The following is a 22157-nucleotide window of genomic DNA, read 5'->3' as shown; positions in this document are numbered from 1 at the left end:
AATTCTAGTTATCATTCTTATCAATGGAAAAAAATCATATCAATTTGAAATTGAACTAAACACACGGTTATTAATAATTTTAAACTCATACCATAATATGAAGGGTTTAAGCCACAGTATGGCTTCCATGCTTATACGTTTTCTACATAGATACTACTAGATTGCACAGCTGAGGAAACCCATACAAAATTAATGTATCAATATTTATATATACCAAATTTTGAAATTTCGTTGCTACCCTTACCAATATACTCTACTTAACTACTTTACCCTTAGATAAACACTTCATGTTAATCAAAGATAAACATGTATTTTCTCAAATTTCCTTAAAACGACCCATACAAAACTAAGTGAGATAAAAATACTAATGCAACATCATTAATTACTTGGTGCAACTCTAAATGCTTGCTTCATTTCCTTAAAATCTGTGCATAACCTTAATTAAAAGACTTATTCCATAAACAGCAACGGAGGGAATATTATTCAACCATTAACAAATTAACCCCTTACTCCACAAATCCACAATATGAGTTGCCAAACAGACACATCAGAAGAGCATATTGCTGTATTTACAGTGATGAAATATACGTGTAGTTCCGCACACAAAACAGGACAAACAGCCTTTCTTCCAGCAAATAACGAGTCACAAAACTGTACAGATTATATTTTTGTTGTCAGTGGGCACTATCAAATCTCAACGCTAAAGTACCATAACATTTCAAGTATCAAATGAACATTTATACCAACCTATAGGAATTGACACATAAGAGATGTTATAAGCAGCGAATTCAACCGAGGATTTCAGCAAATTCATACAGGAAAAAGAGGAGGGTGTATGTTGCTTCATGCAAGAAGGCAGGATGTACAACTTCAATTTCTTTTGTAAACATCAAGTTGTCACCAGAAGTCATCACCATTTGTGACTCCAAATACGATAGCAATTACAGACAGAATAGACTGCATCAGAAGAGGAAGATCGAGAAAGAAAATTAGTTAATAATCACAAGTAATATCCTCAATAAACATGAACACCAAGGTCCATGTCATAATAACATCTAAATGAGGTTAAATATACGATTTTAAAACGAATACGCTAGATTATCTTTTCTTACCCTTTCCTAGGTAGGGGGAACCGGGGAAAGAGGGGGGGGGGGGGGTTAGGAACTTAAGATCAGAGTTTAAAATAACTTTCAGTAGAATTATATTAATCCGATCAGTTCATCAAGACATGATTACTTAGACAACATTGTGGGAAGTACATTAAAAAGTGGAAACTAAAAAGACTTACAGCTACCATGCATGCAACAAGCCCAGGTTTCTCTCTGTAATCCACTCTGCCACAAAGTAGAATCATGGCTCCAACATACCAAGGTAAGGCCGCAAAGAGGAAACCAGAAATAAACCTTGCAAAATGAGAAGGGTCAAGATGAACATTAGAACAATAGAGAGATGTAGAACTAGAATTTAAAATTTCCCCCACGTTGAGGGTAGGACATCAAGATAATCCTCATGAAAAGGATGTATTTATCACGCAAAATATATTTTCACAGCAGGTTATTGAACTAGCAGGATCATCTCAAGCAGAAGAAAAAAAAAATAAAGGGAAAATTCTACATGGTGGCCTTCTACATTCGGATTTTCTATCTAGTGGACAATAATTTTGACCATAATTTCAAGTGACTCTGTAGAATTGATTAAGTCTATGTAGTGGCCTAATTCCACTTGAATTAGCTAACCTATTGATTTATGGCTAACCATTTGACCTTAATCAATTACTCCCTCTGTCCCTAATATTTTGCCCCATTTGACTTTTCGTGATCTCTAAGACACGTCTTAAAACAGTTTTATCTCCATTTTCATACATATAAAAATTATAAAACTAAATATCAATAAAATATACAATGAGACGAATCCAACAAGATCCGACATGATTATTTATCCCTTATAGATTAAGAGTATTTTATGGTCAATGATATTATAGTCTGACCCATATTTTGCTTAGGGACATAGCGAGTAAATCACTAACCTACCTCTTAACAATCATACTATCACCTAGCTCCACCACCTAAGCCACCAAGACCACCTAACCCACACTCGCAAGCTGAAACCCACCCTCACCACCACGAAAACCTTTACAGACCACCCCGAAAACCCCAACCACCTCAAAAACCCAGACTTGGCCTCTCCCCCAAAACCCCCCCACTCATCTCGAAAACACATACCCACGAAAAGCCCATCCAATTCAAAAGCTCAAATCTGCCACCCCGAAAATCCACACCACCCCGAAAACGCACACCTGCCACCTCTAAACTCTAACCCAGGCAACCCTGTAGAACTGAACAGCAGCAGCAGCATTTATAGCTTGAACCTGAAGTTGTGGCTTGAACACCAAGAAAGTAACAGTTGTCGCAGCAGCAGCACTGTTGTAGTCAGCTCCTTTCTGAACCTCAGTCGCCATTTTCAAAATTGGTTTTTGGGTGGTGGGTTGATTGAGGGAGGAAGGGTGCTGGCCAGCAGGGTGTGGGGCAGGAATAATGAAGGAGGGGTGGCCGGGAATAATGGTGAGGGAAGGGGTTGGTTTTGGGTTGGGTTGGGAACAAAGTGACAGGGAACCAAAAAGTATGAATTAAAGGTGTTTCAGAAGAATGAAACATGTGAGCTAATTGATAGACATAAGCCCTTCTTTTACTTCTTCAAGCCCTCTCTCTTTTGTTTATTTATTTTATTTTTAAATTTTATTATTACTATTATTTTATTTTATTTTATTTTAAAACCCAGATTGCTATGCCAGCAGATACAAGGCCAGATTAATCAATAATTATCAAAGGCTACTCTCCATATGTTGGTACTGCTTATGGAGATATCTTCACTCCAATGGCTAGACATTAAACATAATGGCAACATAACATCATAATTATTTAACAAGAAAAATACAATATTAAATGCCACTCAATACTATATGCAATTTCAACTACATATACCGTAGACTTGACATGTGTGAGATTGCTCAAAAAATAATACATGGATCAAAGAGTGTACTTTTTATAGTAAGTCAAAAACACTAAGAGAAACCACATGCATAATTTATATCAAGCTAAGGATCAGATGAAGCTTCAAACATTCAACAACTCAAAGGTTCAAATTTTACTATCAATTTCCAGAAAGGAATTCCAAGTATGCACCACTAACATAGCTTGCTGTAGACTATAATCTATCCAGAAAAGAAAGCAGCGAATGACAACTTTCATCAATATTCTGCAGCCACATATCACAAAGCACCATAGCATGCACATATTTGTCGAGCATTAGTTTTAAACCATATCAAGCACTTCTATGATGCTTCATCCAAAAACATAACTAGATCCTTGGCCAGAAAAGAGCTAAAAGATTAATCAAGTCACTTGATGAAACAAGAAGCTAGCTACAATTATATAAAATGAATAATAGACAGAGCTAAAAAGTAAGACATTAAACTTACAACATCCAGCCAATGCCAATTCCACAACAAGGAAGTCTTGGCTCCCTCAAAGGTCTTCCTTCAGCAATGACATAACCTTACCATAAAAAGGCTGGTCAATAAACACACAACTTCAACACTATATAAAGTAATTACACCAAAAAAAAAAAAAGTCCCAGGAGCTTTTCAATAGATATTCTTGGAAAGTGTTGATTTCTTGAGCATAATTATGAAATAATAAGAACAGTTTTAAGCATATCAACAGTTTTAAAATCAAAGCACCGATTTTTTTCCATATAGAAGACTCTGCTTCAGCTTAAAAGATGTTCAAAAAATACTATCCAAAGTGTTCAGTAATCCAGCATCACTTAGATTCTTCAATTATCCAATAAAACTTTCTGTTTGGGGTTCCTCTTCACCCTTCATACAATAAATTTATTTTCACATAATTTCAGTTTAGATGAAAAACCAACTATGGCTGTATGGCAATCAATCTGAATTGGGGCACTAATATCTAGACATCAACTTTATTCCATAGATAATTTCTTCATGATACAAGACTTTTTAGTTTTTATCAACAAAAAAAATAAAATAAAAAATAAATAAATAAAAAAAAAAAAGGTCAGGTAAAAAATTAAAGAAAGAAATAGCATGCTAATCAAATTGAGTATCACTAAAGCCAGAACTATAAAATTGTAATATGGGCAATGGAAAAAGAGTCATAGAGAAGCAAGATACACAGTCCTACACCCTTAGTAACTTCATATTTTATTCCCAATCTTATTTCCAATACCATGTCAAACAAGGGATGGGGAATATAAAATGAATTATGAAGTCCCATCCTTCAATTCCCACTCCCTAATCCCCGAACTCCCACTCCCATCTACCAAGCAGCCTATTAGCTTCCTTATATTTTGTGACAATGTTTCATCTTCTTAATTGCTACTCTTGCATTCTCATTCCACCATGTTGCGTCTTTGTGTGCCAGTGATTTGAGTTGATTTCTTAAGAGTTCCTTTGCACTCTACAACGCACGCCTTCACTTATAGCAAATTAGAGTTAAGAGTACTCCTTTGACACCCACCATGTCGTGTCTTTGTGTGCTAGTGATTTGAGTTGATTTCTTAAGAGTTCCTTTGCACTCTACAACGCACGCCTTCACTTATAGCAAATTAGAGTTAAGAGTACTCCTTCGACACCCATATAGCTTATTTAACAATTATATCTACCAGAGCCTTAACATTGGACCTCGTTTAAACTCCAATATCTAATTCTTAGCTCACCATGAAGTTAATTCCTTATTAGACTGGATTTAATTCAAATATAGAGAATTAGAATTTAATGTTGGGTTGCTACACTTATCTTGGGTATCACCTTACAATCAAAATAAATTTTTTAAAGGGGAGTGGGGAGAGAGGTCAGATTATTTTATTTCAATCAAATTATAGTTCAATTTGTACTCATGAGTAATTACTTAAAACAGGGAGGTGAAAAAAGTAATTTGGAGCCATCTGTAAATCAAATCAACCAAAGACTTTAGTCAATTTTGTTTATGGGTCTGGAGAACGGGTAGCCAATTTCAGCAAGATGAGTTGTGTTTCACCAGCGATTTGATACTCGTGAACCTGTTTCTAGAATGTAGGTGGGGGATGGATGATAGATAAAGGGAATATGGTGGTGGTGAATAGACAAGAGAAATGAGTGATGATGAACAAAGGTTGTGGTAGATGGAGGAGGGAGATATGGGCATGTGAAAAACACACACGTATTCAAATTAACTTAATTCTAAACAAGAAACCGAACCAATTACTTTGTTACTATAACTTCTTTATGGCACTTGTTGGCCAGAGATAATATAGGGTATACATGCTACAAGCTATACCATAAATGTACTGACCATCTCAGAGCCTCATTTTTACATCTATATTAAGTCCTTGTCATCAGAGTATGGTAATAGAGATTAATAATTCATATTATTGCTCATATGGAACAATTTCCACTATGTTAAATGGGGCTCCCAAATAAAAATAGCACTAAGCTTGCTTAGGGTCGTCACACTATCAAAATATATGTACTACCTCCGTTTCATATTAGATGCAACATTTGACTTGGTTGGAAGAAGTTAGGAAGAATATGAAGTCTACGGATCTACATGAGGATGAGGCATTTGATCACAAGGGCGGGAGGAGGAAGATTTTTGTCGATGACTACACTTTTGGTTCATATAGCCGACCCCACTTATGGGATTAAGGCTTTGATTGATTAATCGATTGATTGATTTGCAGAAAATAAATGTTTCACATTATTCACAACAAATGCTTTCTTTCCTTTATAAGTTAATTTCTCTCTATCTTTCTCCTCATCACATGCATCTCTATCTTTCTCCCTCCATTAAAAACTTACAAACATTGTTGTCTAGTAGTCCGTGCAACCCTTCAAAGTTGCAAAAAATAAGAAATAGAGGTAGTATACATATTAGGATCTTCACAAAGATTAAATTTTGCAATATGAAACATCCACCTAAACCTCCAACATAAGGTTCAAATTCAACTAAATGAAGGTTTTAAAAACATTCTACAATATCGTATCATAAATTTAGATCCTTATTCACAAAATCGAACCTCATCACCTTGTTCTTTCTTTCCTCCAATCTAACACACCTTCACCCCACCAAAATCCATGCCCAATCTTGAAATTCGCAAGGATGCCCAATTAGCACTAGCATAATCTTATTTTCACACTTTCAAGACAATTTGCAAATCCATCGATCTCATATGAAAATACAAACTCTATTCATTTTCAGTCACCATATTGTCAACTCAAATACCACAAGCCCAAAAAAAAATCTCCAGGACTGCGCAAAAAACTCGAACATTCGAGTATTGCAAGCAAAACCAAAAGCTTCCATCAACGCATATGATCAATAATTTATCCTTATCTTCATATTTCACTCCAATAAAGCTCACTATTACATTCCCTCAAACCTAACAACTACCCAATTAAAGCACAATTACACCAATCTATGCATTTACTAACACAAAGAAGATACACAATCCAACAATTATTTAGCAATAATTCAGAATTCCCACAATTATATCAAAACAAACCAACAAAATCATCATGAAATTAACCAAAGAAGATACCAGGAACAGTCTGATAACCCCGAGCATAGTAATTAGAAAGGATGGTGGCACCAGGCGGAGGAGCAGGCTGAGGGAAACCGATAACCGGCTGAGGCGGTGGTTGAGTGAAACAAGCAACCCCTTGAAACGTCCCATAATAAGGCTGTTGTTCCGGTTGAACAAGCGGTGGCGAAGGATCTGGTGGGGCAGTCGCACCGGAAGTGCTGGTTGTTCCTTTTCTGTCTTTCTCTGTCATTTTGGATTTCAATTGTCTAAATTATGATGATCGTGTGAAGGGGTTTTTTTGCCACGACTATAGAGAATTCGAGACAGCTCTTCGGGGTTACGACTTACGAAGTTACGAGTACTCCGTAATAGTTATAGACTTATAGCAGCCTTAAGCACGTTACTCCTCATGGCCTCTCGGAAGGTAGGGGTAATAATCGAACGAGTCGCTTAAGTTAGGTTCAACTTAGACAGGGCCGTAGCAAGGCCAGGGCAGGTGGGGCGACCACCCTGGCCCCCCAAACCAAAAACCCTATCTTCAGTTTAATAAAAGCCCCAAAATAATTATTTATAAAAAAAAATAACAAAAAATAAAAGAAAAAAAAGGAAGAAGCGTATTATAGCAAAACATTGAGTTTCAGTCTTTCAGAATTTCAAACGTCTTTCGCTGTTCAACCTCCTTCCTCAGTTCCTCCCTAATTTTTCTCCCAAAATATTCACTTTCCTAAGTGAAATTTTGATTAACCCAAAAAAAAAATTGTCATTAATTCAATTCTATCCCCTTTTGTTGGCGATTTTATTCTTCAAAATGTATCTCAATTCAATTTTTAGTCAGATTAATTCCTTCTCCTTCGTGATTATGATAAACGGTAATTAAATCCTTCAATTATCAACGGGAATTTATCTAATTATATATAATCCTCGTCGTATATTCTACTTTATTCATCAAAATCTTTTCTTTCTATTAAGTTTTCATAATCTTTACAATTTCTTTCTATCAAGAATTATAAAATTGGGGGGAAAAATATATATAATTCATTGATTGGTTGAATTGGTTCGTTTGATAACTTTGATTGTTCTAATTGCTTCGACCGTCGACGACGACGAGAGCTACGGCCTATAGGATCATCACTTCATCAAAATCCTAGTATGCTAAGGTTAATTCTTATTTAACTTTTTAATTTTATACTTTTTCATTCCTAAATAATCATAATGTAATTATGTAATTTTATTTTTATTTGGTTAATTTTATTAAAAAATTTTGTTTCAATTGTTTTCTATTTTTCAGATTTGATTACTTGAGATGACATTTGTTTGGAGTGCAAATTGAGCGTACTAAGTCTTTTGTTCAATTGCTTCAATAATCAGGTGTTTTTGTTCTTTTCTATACTTATTAATTTATTATTGGCTTTGTTTGATAGAATGTTGCCTAGAAAATATTTATCTGGTAATGATAAGAGGAAAAAAAGAGAACGGGCAGAAGAGTTAATAGAATCTCAAAAGGGTGCCATTGACAAATTTTTTTACTAAAGTAGTACAAGTAGAAGAGTCTTCCAATGAATTGAGTGAAGATGAAAATCATGAACAATTTAATGAGAATATAAATAATGAAAATCGTGATAATGAGGCAAATGAGCCTAATGACGATGCAACTAATATGAATGAACCAGCGAATGTACCAAATACATCCGATGTTAATGATGTTGGCATTGATCAAGTAGTCCCTCCTTTAGATATTTATGATCCTAAAAATTGGGGTAATCTTGACATTAAAGGAAGGGATATTTTGATACAAAAAGGATCTATTAGAGATTTGAACCTTGTGTTTCCAATTGATAACAAATTAAGGCATTTTTCATATGCGTATTATACTAAGAAGTTGAGTAATGGTGAGACTTTTGATAGAAAATGGCTGGTTTACTCAAAATTAGCTGATAAAGTATATTGTTTTTGTTGTAAATTGTTCACATCTCAAAATAACAAAACTCTTTTAGCAAGTGATGATGTGAATGATTGGAAACATCTTGGTGAGAAACTCCAATTACATGAGAACAGTGTTGAGCATATGACTAATATGAACACTTGGTATGAAACAAGAGTGAGATTAGAATTGAATAAAGGCATTGATAAAGACTTGCAAGAGTCAATTTCAAAGGAAAAAGAGCGTTGGAGGCAAGTCTTAATTCGAATTGTTTCTATTGTGAAAGGTCTAGCTAAAAATAATTTAGCTTTTCGTGGATCTAGTGGAAAACTTTATGATGATAGTAATGGTAATTTTTTGGGTTTAATTGAAATGATAGTTGAATTTGATTTGGTAATGCAAGATCATGTTAGACGTATTCAAAGCCAAGGAATTCACAAACATTACCTTGGTCCTCTAATTCAAAATGAGCTTATTTATCTTTTATCTCATGGTGTTCGGACTTTAATGACAAAAATAATAAAAGAGTCAAAATATTTTTCTGTAATCCTTGATTGTACCCCTGATGTGAGCCATCAAGAACAAATGACTTTGATAGTAAGATGTGTGAATGTATCAAGTGATAAAATCAAGATAGAAGAGTTTTTTTTTTTAATTCTTAAAAGTAGATGATACTTCTGGTTTGGGACTTTTTAATGTATTGTTAGATGTATGTAAGTCCCTTGATTTGGATATTGATGATGTAAGGGGGCAAGGTTATGACAATGGCTCTAATATGAAAGGGAAACACCAAGGGGTTCAAAAGAGATTGCTTGAAATTAATCCAAGGGCTTTATATATGCATGTGCTTGTCATAGACTTAATCTCACTCTTTCTAATATGGCACATTCTTGTGTTAAAGCTATTTCTTTTTTTGGAATTGTACAACATATATACACATTATTTGCATATTCCACTAAAAGGTGGAAGATTTTAGTTGACAATGTCCCGAGTTTTACTGTTAAATCTTTTTGTAATACTAGATGGGAGAGTCGAATTAAGAGTGTTAAAGCTATAAGGTTTCAATCTCCTCAAATTAGATTAGCTTTGTTGGAATTGTATAATTCTAGTGGTGATGACGCTAATATTGCTAAAACAAAAAGTGAAGCCGAAAGTTTGGCTAATTCTCTTGCAAGTTTTGAATTTTTACTTGGCATGGTAATTTGGTATGACATTTTATTTGCTGTTAACATTGTGAGTAAAAAGTTGCAATCTAAATCCATGAGTATTGGAGTTGTAATGAACGAAGTGCAAGGTATGATCACATATTTTGAGAAATATAGAATTGAAGGGTTTGATTCTAGTTTGAATACTGCCAAAATCCTTGCACTTGACATGAATATAGAGCCAACATTTCCAATAAAGCGTCGCATCACTAGAAAAAGACAATTTGATGAGAATGAGAATGACGATAATGATGAGGAAATACAATCACCCAAGGAATCTTTTAGAGTCAATTATTTTTTGGTGGTTGTTGATATTGCAATAGCTTCTTTGAAAAATAGATTTGAGCAATTGGAGGTATTTGATAACATTTTCGGTTTTTTATGCGATGCAAAAAGGTTGAAATAATTGGATAATGACGATTTAAGAAAATCTTGCACAAGTTTTATGACTACTTTTACTCATAATAATTTTTCGGATGTTGATGCAGATGATCTTTTTTTTGAATTAAAAGTGTTACAAATGACTTTGCCAAATGATTTGATGTCAGCATTTGAAATCCTTGAGTTTGTCAAAGCTGCAGATTGTTATCCAAATGTTTCTATTGCCTATTGAATCCTATTAACTATGCCGGTGACAGTTGCATCTGCTGAAAGAAGTTTTTCAAAGTTAAAATTACTAAAGACCTACTTGAGATCTTCAATGTCACAAGAAAGGTTGAATGGTCTAGCTACTTTATGTATTGAGAAAAATATGTTAGAACATATTAATGTAGAAACTATTATTAGTGACTTTGCATCTAGAAAGGCTCGTAGAAATATTTTCATATGAACGCTTAGGCTTTGATTTCAATGTTTTATCTATATGAAATTTGATGTTTTTAAAGATTATTATGCGTGATAAAATATGTATTTTTTTGCCTACCCAATTTTTATTTTATTTTAAAATATTATATGTGAATTAGGGCCCCAATTTATGTCTTCGCCCCGGGCCACCGAAATTTCTGAAACGGCCCTGAATTTAGGCTAGTTAGATTTTCATTTTAACTAGAGCTAAGTTACGAGGTTTGTCACCAGGCCTGGCCTGTTCTTGATGACTTTTTTAAAGGCTCGGGACGAGACAATAAAGTAGGGTCCTTTGTATAAGTATATTTATCTAATAATTCTAACCATGCTATGAGTTTGCCTCCAGTAGTCCCAATAGGTCAACGACGAGTCAATGACTTGTCATGTGACACGTGTCGACACGAGATTGATCCAAAATTTTAAAAATTAAAAAAAGAAAAAACCCAAACATCCCAGCCACTCCCCTCTCCACTTCCCCCACCATATAACCCTTAGCCTAACCCTTAACCCCACCTAAAACCGGCCGGCTGCCCCCTATAACCCCCTAAAACGGCCGACCGACCCCTCCCAACCCCGAAATACAACACAACGGCTGACTGGAGTACGTACGTTAATTAACAGACCAACGACAGGATCAGCACAGTCAGTGGAGAAAACGTCAACAGGCGACAGAAATGCTACGATGGCGACATTCGTCAAGGTCGATGAAGTTAACACCAATGGTGAAGGTGATGATACAACGAAGGGAGGGTAAGTGGACGAGAATGTCAGTGGAGGTGATTTGAGAGCTGAGGCTAGTGACGAACATGGCAGTGGCATCGTCGGAAGAGTTCTCAGCGGCAAGGAATTCTGGAAGAGAAAGTTGGGATTCGAAGGATTTGAGGAAGTTGAAATGGTGAGAGAATTGGGATTCGAAACGCTAGTAGATTGGTATTGGGGGGTTTTAGGAGGAGCACTTTTGGTAGGTTTGAATTGGGGGGTTTTGGGGTGGTTGTGTCCGCCGTTGATGCAACTTTCCGGGGCTTGAGAATATTTTGGGGCTTGAGATTATGGTTAATCTGAGCTGGAACCAACTTTCCGGTGAAATTCCGTCGGAGTTCTCGACTCTCACAAAGCTTGGGTGTTGGTTTGCAGGTGATTGATTGCGGTTGTATTAGTTTTGGGGGTTAGGAGTGTAATACTCCGTATTTTTATGTATTTTATAAATTATTTAATTAATTATAAAATATATTTTTAGGGCTCAAGTATTTTAATTGAATATTTTAAAGGGCTAAAGTATTTTAATTATTGAGTTTTATAAAAATAAAATATATTTTAGGCTAAACATTTATTAATTGTAGGCTAATAATCATATTAAATTAAGTACTCTTCTTTTTCTTTTCTTGTTTTTTTTCCTTTCTTTTTCCTTAGGTTAATTTTCTTTTTCTTTCTCCCCTTTGTTGTGAAATCCCCATTAATGGAAAAAGGGAACTTGCTCCCCACTTGAGGCCTGCCTTGCTGCCACCTCCCTCACGCCACGTCACCGCTGGTGACTAGCCACATGTCAGTCGGCGACCAACCACCACCGTGAGCCACCCTTCACTCTCCTCCTTGTTTAATTAATTATTTATATAATTATATGTTTTGGGTTTTTGATTTTTAATTATTGAAATATGAATCGTATGTTTTATGATTGTGTTTTAATGATTAAAGAGTATAAATTTCATATTATAAAGAGTTTTAATTTCAGATTTTATAAAGTATTAAAAGTTAGGGTTCTAATTATTAAAGTGTTGATTTTTAGGGTTCTCACTTGCAATTAATTTAAGGGTTTTTGATTGTGAGTGATAATAAAGCTGAAAAACTATATTTTTATGGAGTTTTAATGAGTTTTTGTTGATATAATATTGCTGAAATTTATTTTAAGCACTACTTTTGTGTTTTTATAAAAAAGGGTTTAATTACCCATAAGTAGAGAAGGTTTTAATTGGTTTTAATGAAATTTTTAGATTTATTTGAGGGGTTTAAACCTTAAATAACATGCTGGAATTTTTATATAAATACTATAATCAAGTATTTACTTTGTAGTTTTAATTAGCCACTTAAAAAAGAGTTTTAAAGGTTTTAAACCAAAATTTCAGCTTATTAGAGAGGTTTTAAAGTGTTTAAAAGTTGTTGGAAATTTGTGTAATCAAAGGAGTAATTGAGTTTATGTATTTGGTATTGTAGGAGACTTTAAGTTGAGTAATATATAGCATTGTGGCTAGTTGGAAAGACAATCTGAGGTACGTATGCGCGTAAGAGGTGTTAATTATGCGTAGTACCATGTTAGGAAGTTAAATTTGGTATCAAGTATGAGATTAGTATCATGTTAAGCTATTGTTATGATACTTGAAATGATTGATTGATTATCCATGTCTTATATGTAAGCATTTAAGTATGTTGAAATTATTATTATGAGCTTGATACAAATTAAAAGAGATTGAATCATGTATATTATTTATTATTCATTATCAAGAAATCATGAATTTATTAAGCAAGACTTATATATGTTTAAAAGAGCTAAAGTTATATTTATTGAGCATGATTCATGATTTTATTCTCACCCATTTATTATTGGAGTTGAGTCAAGAAAATTAGTTTACCCACTCACATAAGTTGAGGTCGAGTCAAGAAGTTAATTATTACTCACTCACATAAGTTGAGATTGAGTCAAGGAAGTTATTAGTGCATTTTATGCACCAAGGTAGTAATTGTGCAATATTGTGCACAAAACTAGGCAAGGAACCTTAATTAAAATAAATCGTATGTGCTCACTAATTAATTCAAGAATGAAATGGAAATATGTGTTAATGATTGTTATGTTTATTCTTGATTGGTTGGTTGGAGCCATCACAAGTTTAATTGGTAAATCACGTAAAGTGTAAGAGGATACGCACCAAAACTCTTGGAACGTATATACCTTAAGTATGAATATATGGGGGGAGTTATGGAGTTTTATATTTAACCATAACTTCTACATTGGTATAGGACGCTGTACTTAGAATTCCGTCACAAGGTGACACTAGTTAGTACTCACTTGGTTAGCTCCCAAGTGAGGGGTCCCTTATTATTAACGGATAGTTAAGGAAGGAAACCCGTTCGATGCGTTATCCAAAGCTATATATTAATAAATTAAAGTAGAGTCATGAGTCAAAGGTAAGTTGACTTGTGTTGTATGGCAAGCACGTTTTATTTATCTATTTATTTATCTAATTATTTATTGTCTATTGCTAGGATATTCATGTTAGTGTGATTACTCTTATTAGTGCATATGTACTCAGCTTTTGCTGATTCGTACTTTTGTTGTTTGTGTTTGGCTTTTCTTTGTGTTGGCCCTACTATGACCCATTTTATATGGTGAATAGTGAGGTTGAAATAAAGAGAAGTATAGGTAGAAGGAGCATACCAAGCATGATGGGATTGAGCGAAGAGGGTTATATGTTTCTTTGTTTATTATTTATTGTATTGAATTATTTATGTAATCATTGACACTAACATTAATTATTATTATGATATTTTAATTTACTTTTTTTTTAAAATGACCTTTAATAGTTCCAAATTATTGGTTTAATGTAAGTTGGTTTTAAAGTTTGAGTTTGATTTTATTAAACTTTATTTCAGTTGAGTTTTGAAAGTTAGTCTTCAGCTGTGTGACTTTGAAAATAGTCGTAGCCGTTATCACGGTGGCGGTAATATTTTGGAGATTTCCTAAATGAGTTTTATTTAGAGTAAAAAGAGTATTTTAAAAAGAGGAAATTTCCAGGGTATTACAAGGAGGGATCGGCCGACCGTTTGAAAGGATTATAGGGGCGATCGGCCGGGTTTTGGTGGGGTTAAAGGTTGGGCTAAGGGTTTTACGGTGGGGGAAGGGGAGGGGGGAGTGGTTGGGGTGTTTGGTTTTTTTTTCCCTTCCCTTCTCTTTTATTTTTTTCATATTTTTTTTTAATTTTGGACTAATCACGTGCTGACGCGTGGCTTTTTAAAAATAAAAAAATATAATATTTACCTTTTAAGCAGGTAATCGGTTATTAGTACTGCTGAAGGCAAACTTATAACATAGTTGGGATTATTTTTAAAAGCTTTTTTTCATACCCCACCAGCAGTGCCACCTTCCTCACCACCACACCGTTTTGAGCCACCACCACAACACCCCAACCCACCTCAAACCACCTTCATGCATCCCTAAAACTAACACAAGCCCTCACTCCTTCGCAATTCCTTGTAGCACTTTCGCACACCATCACTGCACTACCTCTTGATGCCACCAACAATAACACCAGTGTACACTCTTCTTCACCATACTTCGCAATCCATATCTCTCATCTCACCTCAATACCCAGCCACCGACACACCAACAAATAGCAGCCGCATCAATATCACAAGTTTCCTTCCATGCTCCCCCACCAAGCCGCAATCAACAGCCACACCAGCCACCATTCCAACCACACTATACCAATAACAATAGTGCACCACCCCACGACATTAATTGTAGCTATTTCAACTCGAAAAAATTAGCCCAAATTAAAAAAGGAAAAATTCACTTTAATAATCCAAACTTTGAGCGATTTACTTTTAATAATCTCAACTTTACATTATTATCTAGTAATCCCAACTTTGACATCAATTTGCTTCTAGTAATCCCAACCAGTCAACAAGTGGTCAACAACTTGTTATTACAAGTTACCAACACACGTGTCAACACATGATTGGTCCAAAAAAAAACTTAGAAAAAATTTTAAAAAAATTTTAAAAATAAAATAAACGACAGCCACCCTCTGCCACCCACGCTCAGCCTGACCCCTGCCCCGACCAGCGCCAAAACCCCCCTTCCCTCGTTGCTGGCTCCGCCCAGACCCCTCTTCCCTCGTTTCTAGTGCCGCCCAGACGGCCAGACCCCCCTCCTCCTTCCCCCTTCCCTAAACCACCGTAAACCCTCCCCTCCCCTCGAAAAACCACTTTTAAATCCTCTTTGGCCGTCGGCAATACCCAGCCACCCCTTCCCCTACCCCTAAAAACTTCAAATTGTTTAATGCAACTGATATTTTGTTCGGCTCTACTATGAATTATCTAATAACCTCCTATAATTTGCTCTTTGCTCTGAATTACTCTGTTTTTGGGCTGCTGCTTGCTGCGATATTGGTGGTGACTGGTGATGGCTGATGCGGCTGTAATTGATGGGTTGGTAGGTCGGTTGATGGCGAGGTTGATGAGGTAAGTGGGGGTTTAGGTTGCAATTGCGGGCTAGTGTTGGAGATGCGGTTGTGCGAATGTAATTTGCGAAATTGGTGCAGTGGAGTTACGGTGGTTTAGGGAAGGGGGAAGGGGGAAGGGGGAGAAGGTCTGGGCGGCCGGCGCCGAAGGAAGGGGGGTTTGGGCGCCGGTCGACACCGGGGGGAAGTAGAGTCGAGGTAGGTGTGGGTGGTAGGGGTGGCTTGCTGGTGGTTTTTTTTTCCTTTTTTTTTAATTTTATATATTATATATTTTTTTATTTTTTAGACAAACAAAAATGTGACACGTGTCAATTAAAATAAAAAATATTACCCGTTCATTAGTTAACCGGTCATTGGGACTACCAGAGGCAAACCGATAGCAAAGTTTGTTGGGTTTTGCAGTGTCCGACACCGCGCGGAAACAAAACTTGAAAACTGGATCGCATGCATAATAATTACAACATAAACAAAATCTTGCAAATAAACAAAACATGAACACATAAACAGAAGAGAGAGAAAGAGACTCACCTTAGACGCGTGTTTCGCTCACTTAATAAGTTCGAACTTGAAAGCTTCAAGCTCGCAAGTGCAAAACCTCCGACGGCTCACACCCTCTCTCACCGAATCGGAACCGGCCCCTACCCCGTAGCTTAGACGGGGCTAGACCAAAATTAACTTAGAGTTTACAAACTCAGGTTTTCTCGCTTTTGGAGATCCCTTAGAGTTCACTAACTCAAGTGAGTATTCCCAATACCTAAGGTGGGTATTTATAGGAAAATACTCCCTAGAGTTTCCATCAACTTTCCATGTGGGAGAGTTGGTGAAATGCCAAACAGAATGAATTAATTTAATTCCAAATTAAATTAAATGGCATAAGTAATAAGCAAATGACAAGTGGCAATGCATGGGAGGGGTTAGGTAAGGACCACAACCCCTCCCCTCGGAGAGCACGCAAAAGCCAACTCACCTTGGTCAACAAGGGGATGACCGGCCCCATGCCTTGGGCCTCAAGGCTAGCCTAGCTGGCGGCCTTGCCCTCGGCTGGCCTTGCTAGCATGCTGCAAGCCCACGCGAGCTGCTGCTAGGCTTTCTCGCGCGCTTGCGGGCTGGTGCTAGCGCTGCTAGCATCGGCCTGCTAGCATGCTTGCGGGCTGATGCTAGCGCTGCTAGCTCGCCCAGCAAGGCAACGCGCGCATGGCCCCTCGCTGCTAGCTTGCTAGCTCGGCTAGCATGCCCGGCCAGCGCACATGCGTGGCTGCTAGGCCTGCTGTCGAGGCTAGTCCATGGCTAGCAGCCATGCTAGCTAGTGCGGCCTAGTCCTCGGTTGGCTCGACCAATCCGAGGCTAGGTCTGATGACTTTTCATTTGACTTATTCTCTCGTCTCGTCGATTCCTTGAAACGACTCGACGTTCGACGATCTAAGCTCGGAATCCGACGTCTTAGTTCGTAAAATCTCTATCGACTTTATTTAATCCTTCGGATTAATTTGTCGCCTTGATTCGGTTACACGATTGGGTGTGACCCGAAGGGTTCAGTCAAGAGCAAGCTGTAACATTAATTATACATTAATATTACTGATCGGAAGCGGGCTCCAGCTAGGCATTCCGATCACTTGACCTCACTAAATAATTAGCTTTCCTAATTAATTCTAAACCCTCTATCGGAATAATACACTTGTTCGAAGGACACCATTCCTTTCAAAGTTTTGATTATTAGATAATAATTCAAAGTTGGGATTATTATCAGTAAATCACCCAAAGTTGGATTATTAAAGTGAATTTTATAACACAAATTGCATATTATCAAATTGAAGCATGGGAAGGGAAACTTGATGAAAGGGAAGGAGAAATTGAAGGGGTATAAGGGTGAGAATTTGGTTAATTAAAAATCACGAGATTGGCATGTGGGTGGTCAACGCTGGAAAAATTAGTCAATGATGGAATCTTGCGAAGGGTAGTCTTTTACAACATCTGTTATTTTAATAGGTAGTTTCTTACAACATTTATATTTTAATAGATAGTTTCTTTCAGCATTTTTTTACTAGGTAGTTTCTTACAAAAAATGGCTTTAATGGGTAATTTCTAACAAAAAATTCATTATGTAACTAGGGTCACTAAGTATAGAAGAGAGAAATCTAAAATTTAATGATAAATAATATGTAAAGTGAGAATGATTTCATTGGTTAATGTCTATTGTTGTGTGTGTGTGTGTACATATATATATCACTAATATAAAGTCGGTCTCGCAGCCAGGCCACGAGACAGCACACTTGGCATTTCAGTTTTTTGCCAAGTGTCGCGCCACGTAGGCAACAAATAGGGTGACACATATGATGTTAAGTAAGTGAAATTTGGATAGATTTTTAAAGATAAAAATGTTGTAAAGAGTTTTATTATCGATATACTTCTAATATTTCATATATACAAAATTAATCATAACTTTCAATAAATATCTTATAACTCGGTACTATATCAATCATAAAATTCGTTTTAAAAAGTTCCTTAAAATAAGATTAATTTATAATATATTTAATTTATTTACGAAAATAATAGAGAACCAGTGAAATAAGCTTTAATCAGGAAAAATAATTCTAGTTTTGGTAAAAGTACTTTCATTCAGTTTAATAAAAATGAGACAACGACACTTGGCATTCCAGTTTTTCACTAAGCGGCACGCCACATAGGCAACAAATAGGTATTATTGTGACACATGATGCTAAGTAAGCAAAGTTTGGATAAATTTTTAAGATAAAAATGTTGCATTGTATTGAGTTTTATTATCGATATACTTCTAATATTTCATATATACAAAATTAATCATAACTTTTAATAAATATCTTATAACTCGCTACCATATCCATCATAAAATGTGTTTTAAAAAGTTCTTTAAGATAAGATCCATTTATAATATATTTAATTAATTTATGAAAATAATAGAGAATAAGTGAAATAAGCTTTAATCAGGAAAAATAATTTTAGTTTTGGTAAAAATACTTTCATACAATTTAGTAAAAATCATTGTGGTTCAATAAAATATAATTTCAATTTAGTATGTCTAAATATTCTGCATTGTTAAAAGGTGTTGGGTTTCGTAGCGTCCAACGCTAAGCGGAAGAGAAACTTGCCCAAGACCCGCCCACTAATTAAAGTAACTAAGCATGCAATCACATAATTAAACAACAAAAGAAAGAGAAAGGGAAATGACATTCTTACCCTCGACGCGTGCTTCACACCTATAGAGCTCGGACTTCAAAGCCTTAGCTCCGCAAGCGCGAGAGCCTCCGACGGAGTCCATTCTCAAGACCTGACCCAAACGGCTTCTACCCCGAAGGTTATTCGGGGCTAGACCAAGAAAAGACTAGAGTATTACGAACTTAAAGGTTTTCTCACCTATAGGGAGATGCCTAATTCAGTTCAACTCAAGTGATTTTTCCCAAACCCAAAACTTGGGTATTTATAGGGAATGGAGACTTGATATCCCTTCTCCCATCAATGTGGGAGATTTGCATTTTTCCTCTATTTTATTTTAATCAAAAACAAAATAAAAATGCAAGGCAATCACCAAGCTCCAAGTGTCACATGGAGGGAGAGAGTAGGTGAGGACCACCAAGGGGGGGGGGGGGGGGGAGGGACTAAATCACCTTGCTCCCCAAGCCACACACCAACCCCTTGGTCCCCTCCTCTTGACTGGCTGACCATGCCACATGGCTGGCTGGCAGCCTGCCTTGGCTGCTAAGGCTGCCAGCTGGCGCTTAGCACCAAGGCTAGGTTGCCCAGCCAGCACGCCCACGCATGCGTGCAGCTAGCAAGCCATGCATGCGGGCTGATGCTCCTAGGCGCTGTTATGTGCGTGTGCTGGTGCTGCTGCTATACGATGCCTAGCGCGCATAGCCCATAGCACAAGCATGCATAGCGTGCTGCTGTGCGTGTGCTATGCGCTGCCTACTTGCGATAGCGAGGCCTAGCAAGCACTTGCATGCTGCTAGCCTTGCGATGCTTGCGGGCTGTGCTGAGCCATGCCTAGCATGTTGCGATGGCTGGTGCTGCTATGCTAGCAAGCACGCCAAGCCATGCTTGTAGAGCCACAACACACACACGCATGGCACGCATCTTGCGATGCTTGTGCCATGCTATGTGCGTGTGCTAGGCGATGCTAGGAACCCATGACACGCATGGGTTGGTGACCTCGCCTAGCCTAGCACTCGCATGGCTAGGCCAATGCGAGGCTACGGCTTGGCTCGAACTTGTCGCTTGTTGAATCTACGTCTCGTCGAATTCTAAATTCGACTCGACTTGCGACACTCGGTCTCGACGCTCTAAGCTCGATATCCGACGTCTTTGTTCGTAATACTTTAACGACTCATTTCATCCTTCGGATTAATTCGTTGTCTCGGATTGGTTACTCGATTGGGTGTGACCCGAAGGGTTCAGTCAAGATTAAGCTGTAATATTAATTACACATTAATATTACTGATCGGAAGCGGCCTCCACCTAGGCATTTCGATCACTTGACCTTACTGAAGAATTAGCTTTCTAATAATTCTGAACCCTTTATCGGAATAATACACTTGTTGGAAGGACACCATTCCTTTCTATCTCCCACTTGTCCTTCCGGACAAGTGTGCAATTAGTGTATAGCCCTTTTCCTATGTCGCTTAATGTCTCTTCATGAACTATAAGGTAAGATTCTTCGTCATCCTTATTATGTCCAGAAGTGTTTCTCGATTTCCGAGTTCGACTGTCAAATAAGCAGATGATTTCTAAAATCCATATGAGCACGACCATACATTTCCACAGTCTCGTTTATCGTGAGGCCTTATAAACAACAAAGACATATTCCCTATTGTTAATAATAGGGGGACACTCCCAGTCTTGTACTGTGAGCTTCCCTTACTAAGAGGACCTAGCCGCCCGAGTGTTGTCGTTATAATTCCCATTTACGGCAAACGTTTGACAACATCAAAACGGACTAGTACTCAAACAAGAGAACTTACAATTCTCATGGTCGAGGAAAAAGGTTCCGATAGCTATAATGAGAAATATACTTATGACGATTTTAAATCTCTTAAAGTATTCTCATAGGTCGATCCGGTATAGTTCTAAACCAATACCCGTGCAAATGATTTATGACAATCATGTCCTCGTAGCACAAGAAACGGTGCTATAAATCATACTACACACTAATCTCAAGTGGTCATTAATCGTCCATCATTTAAATGACCTTGATTAGGGATAATTTTCGATTGAAAGATTCAATGTTCACTTAACAGGTGTTTCTTTATCCAAGACATGGTCTTGATACCCTATTTTGAATATTCTCAGAAATCGAATGGACTTATTATTTAATTCTAAACCACAATTAAATAGTTTGTGGAATTTTATTAGTAAAATTTCATTCCACTATGAAACTTCCAAACGTTTCATCATATGATAAATGGTTTTCCCCAAATGTTTCAAGAGTAACACTCTTCACAAAACATTTATAGAAATCACACATATACTTAATATGCTTGATTTCTTTCATGTAATTTTGGTGAATGTTGTCGTTCACTTATTGCATCGGTTTAGCTATTATTACTTTGCAAATCTTAGCATCTTCATTATCGAACACTTTCATAATAAGATGATAAAATTTTGAGAGTGTTATGGATCATATGTGATTTAGGATTTATTGTCCAAGTGATGGCTCCCACTCATTTTCATGCCTTGAGATCTTTCAACTTGACAACCTACAATCAACGTTCGACAACGAACTTTCCATTGAACACTTTCTTATTATTGTCTTCCAGGCAACAATATTCTCAACATATATTTCAGTAGACATTCTGATGGTGCTTTTCGGATTTCATTCCAAACGGCTCACAATGATTTGGGAGACCTTAATCACTTGTGATTATGGAAATTTACCTTAAATTTCTACACATTATACATGGATGCGCGTCCATGTTACCATTCTCAAGCCACTACGCATTCTAGCTCGTGCTTATAAATGGCTTCCTTATTAAGGATCTAATCCTTACTAAGTATGTGCTTGCAACATCAATTCTCAAATTACATTTGTTTCCATACATCAAGAACTCATCCCTTCTACTTATCCAATTACTTTGGATGTGCTTGATCATAATCTAACGATCCATTACTTAGATTTAAATTGATTGGTATTTTATACTTCTCATGCTCTAAGCATGTAATTTGAGTGAGGATTCCATATCATAGCATACATGATGGTTTTTATTGCAGAAATATTCCAATATTGTTCCATTCATGTGACCTTTTAGCTCATGTAGTTTCACCGAGTCTTGCTAAAATGTTTGCTATATGATACGGTTGAAAGTCTCTCCTAAAGTCTTTCTTGTTTGATTTAGTATTATC

General features: G+C 36.6%; 1 protein-coding gene and 1 pseudogene across 1 annotated transcript; one reads left to right on the top strand and one right to left on the bottom strand.

The window, feature by feature from the left end:
• Nucleotides 1–458: 458 nt before the first annotated feature.
• LOC110728582 (60S ribosomal protein L18a-like protein) lies at nucleotides 459–7355 on the bottom strand. Its single transcript, XM_021908219.1, has 4 exons — nucleotides 6601–7355; nucleotides 3479–3554; nucleotides 1289–1403; nucleotides 459–957 (listed from the first exon to the last, which is right to left on the bottom strand). Exons 1-4 carry the CDS (start codon nucleotides 6833–6835, stop codon nucleotides 898–900), a joined length of 486 nt encoding a protein of 161 aa, XP_021763911.1. The 5' UTR covers nucleotides 6836–7355; the 3' UTR covers nucleotides 459–897.
• A 499-nt stretch (nucleotides 7356–7854) lies between these two features.
• LOC110728655 lies at nucleotides 7855–10324 on the top strand (annotated as a pseudogene).
• Nucleotides 10325–22157: the final 11833 nt, after the last annotated feature.

Source organism: Chenopodium quinoa, unplaced genomic scaffold (assembly GCF_001683475.1).
Source record: "Chenopodium quinoa cultivar QQ74 unplaced genomic scaffold, ASM168347v1, whole genome shotgun sequence".
Classification (NCBI taxonomy): Eukaryota; Viridiplantae; Streptophyta; class Magnoliopsida; order Caryophyllales; family Amaranthaceae; genus Chenopodium; species Chenopodium quinoa.
Note: the sequence above shows the minus strand (reverse complement) of the source record. Positions and strands in the feature narration are given on the sequence as shown.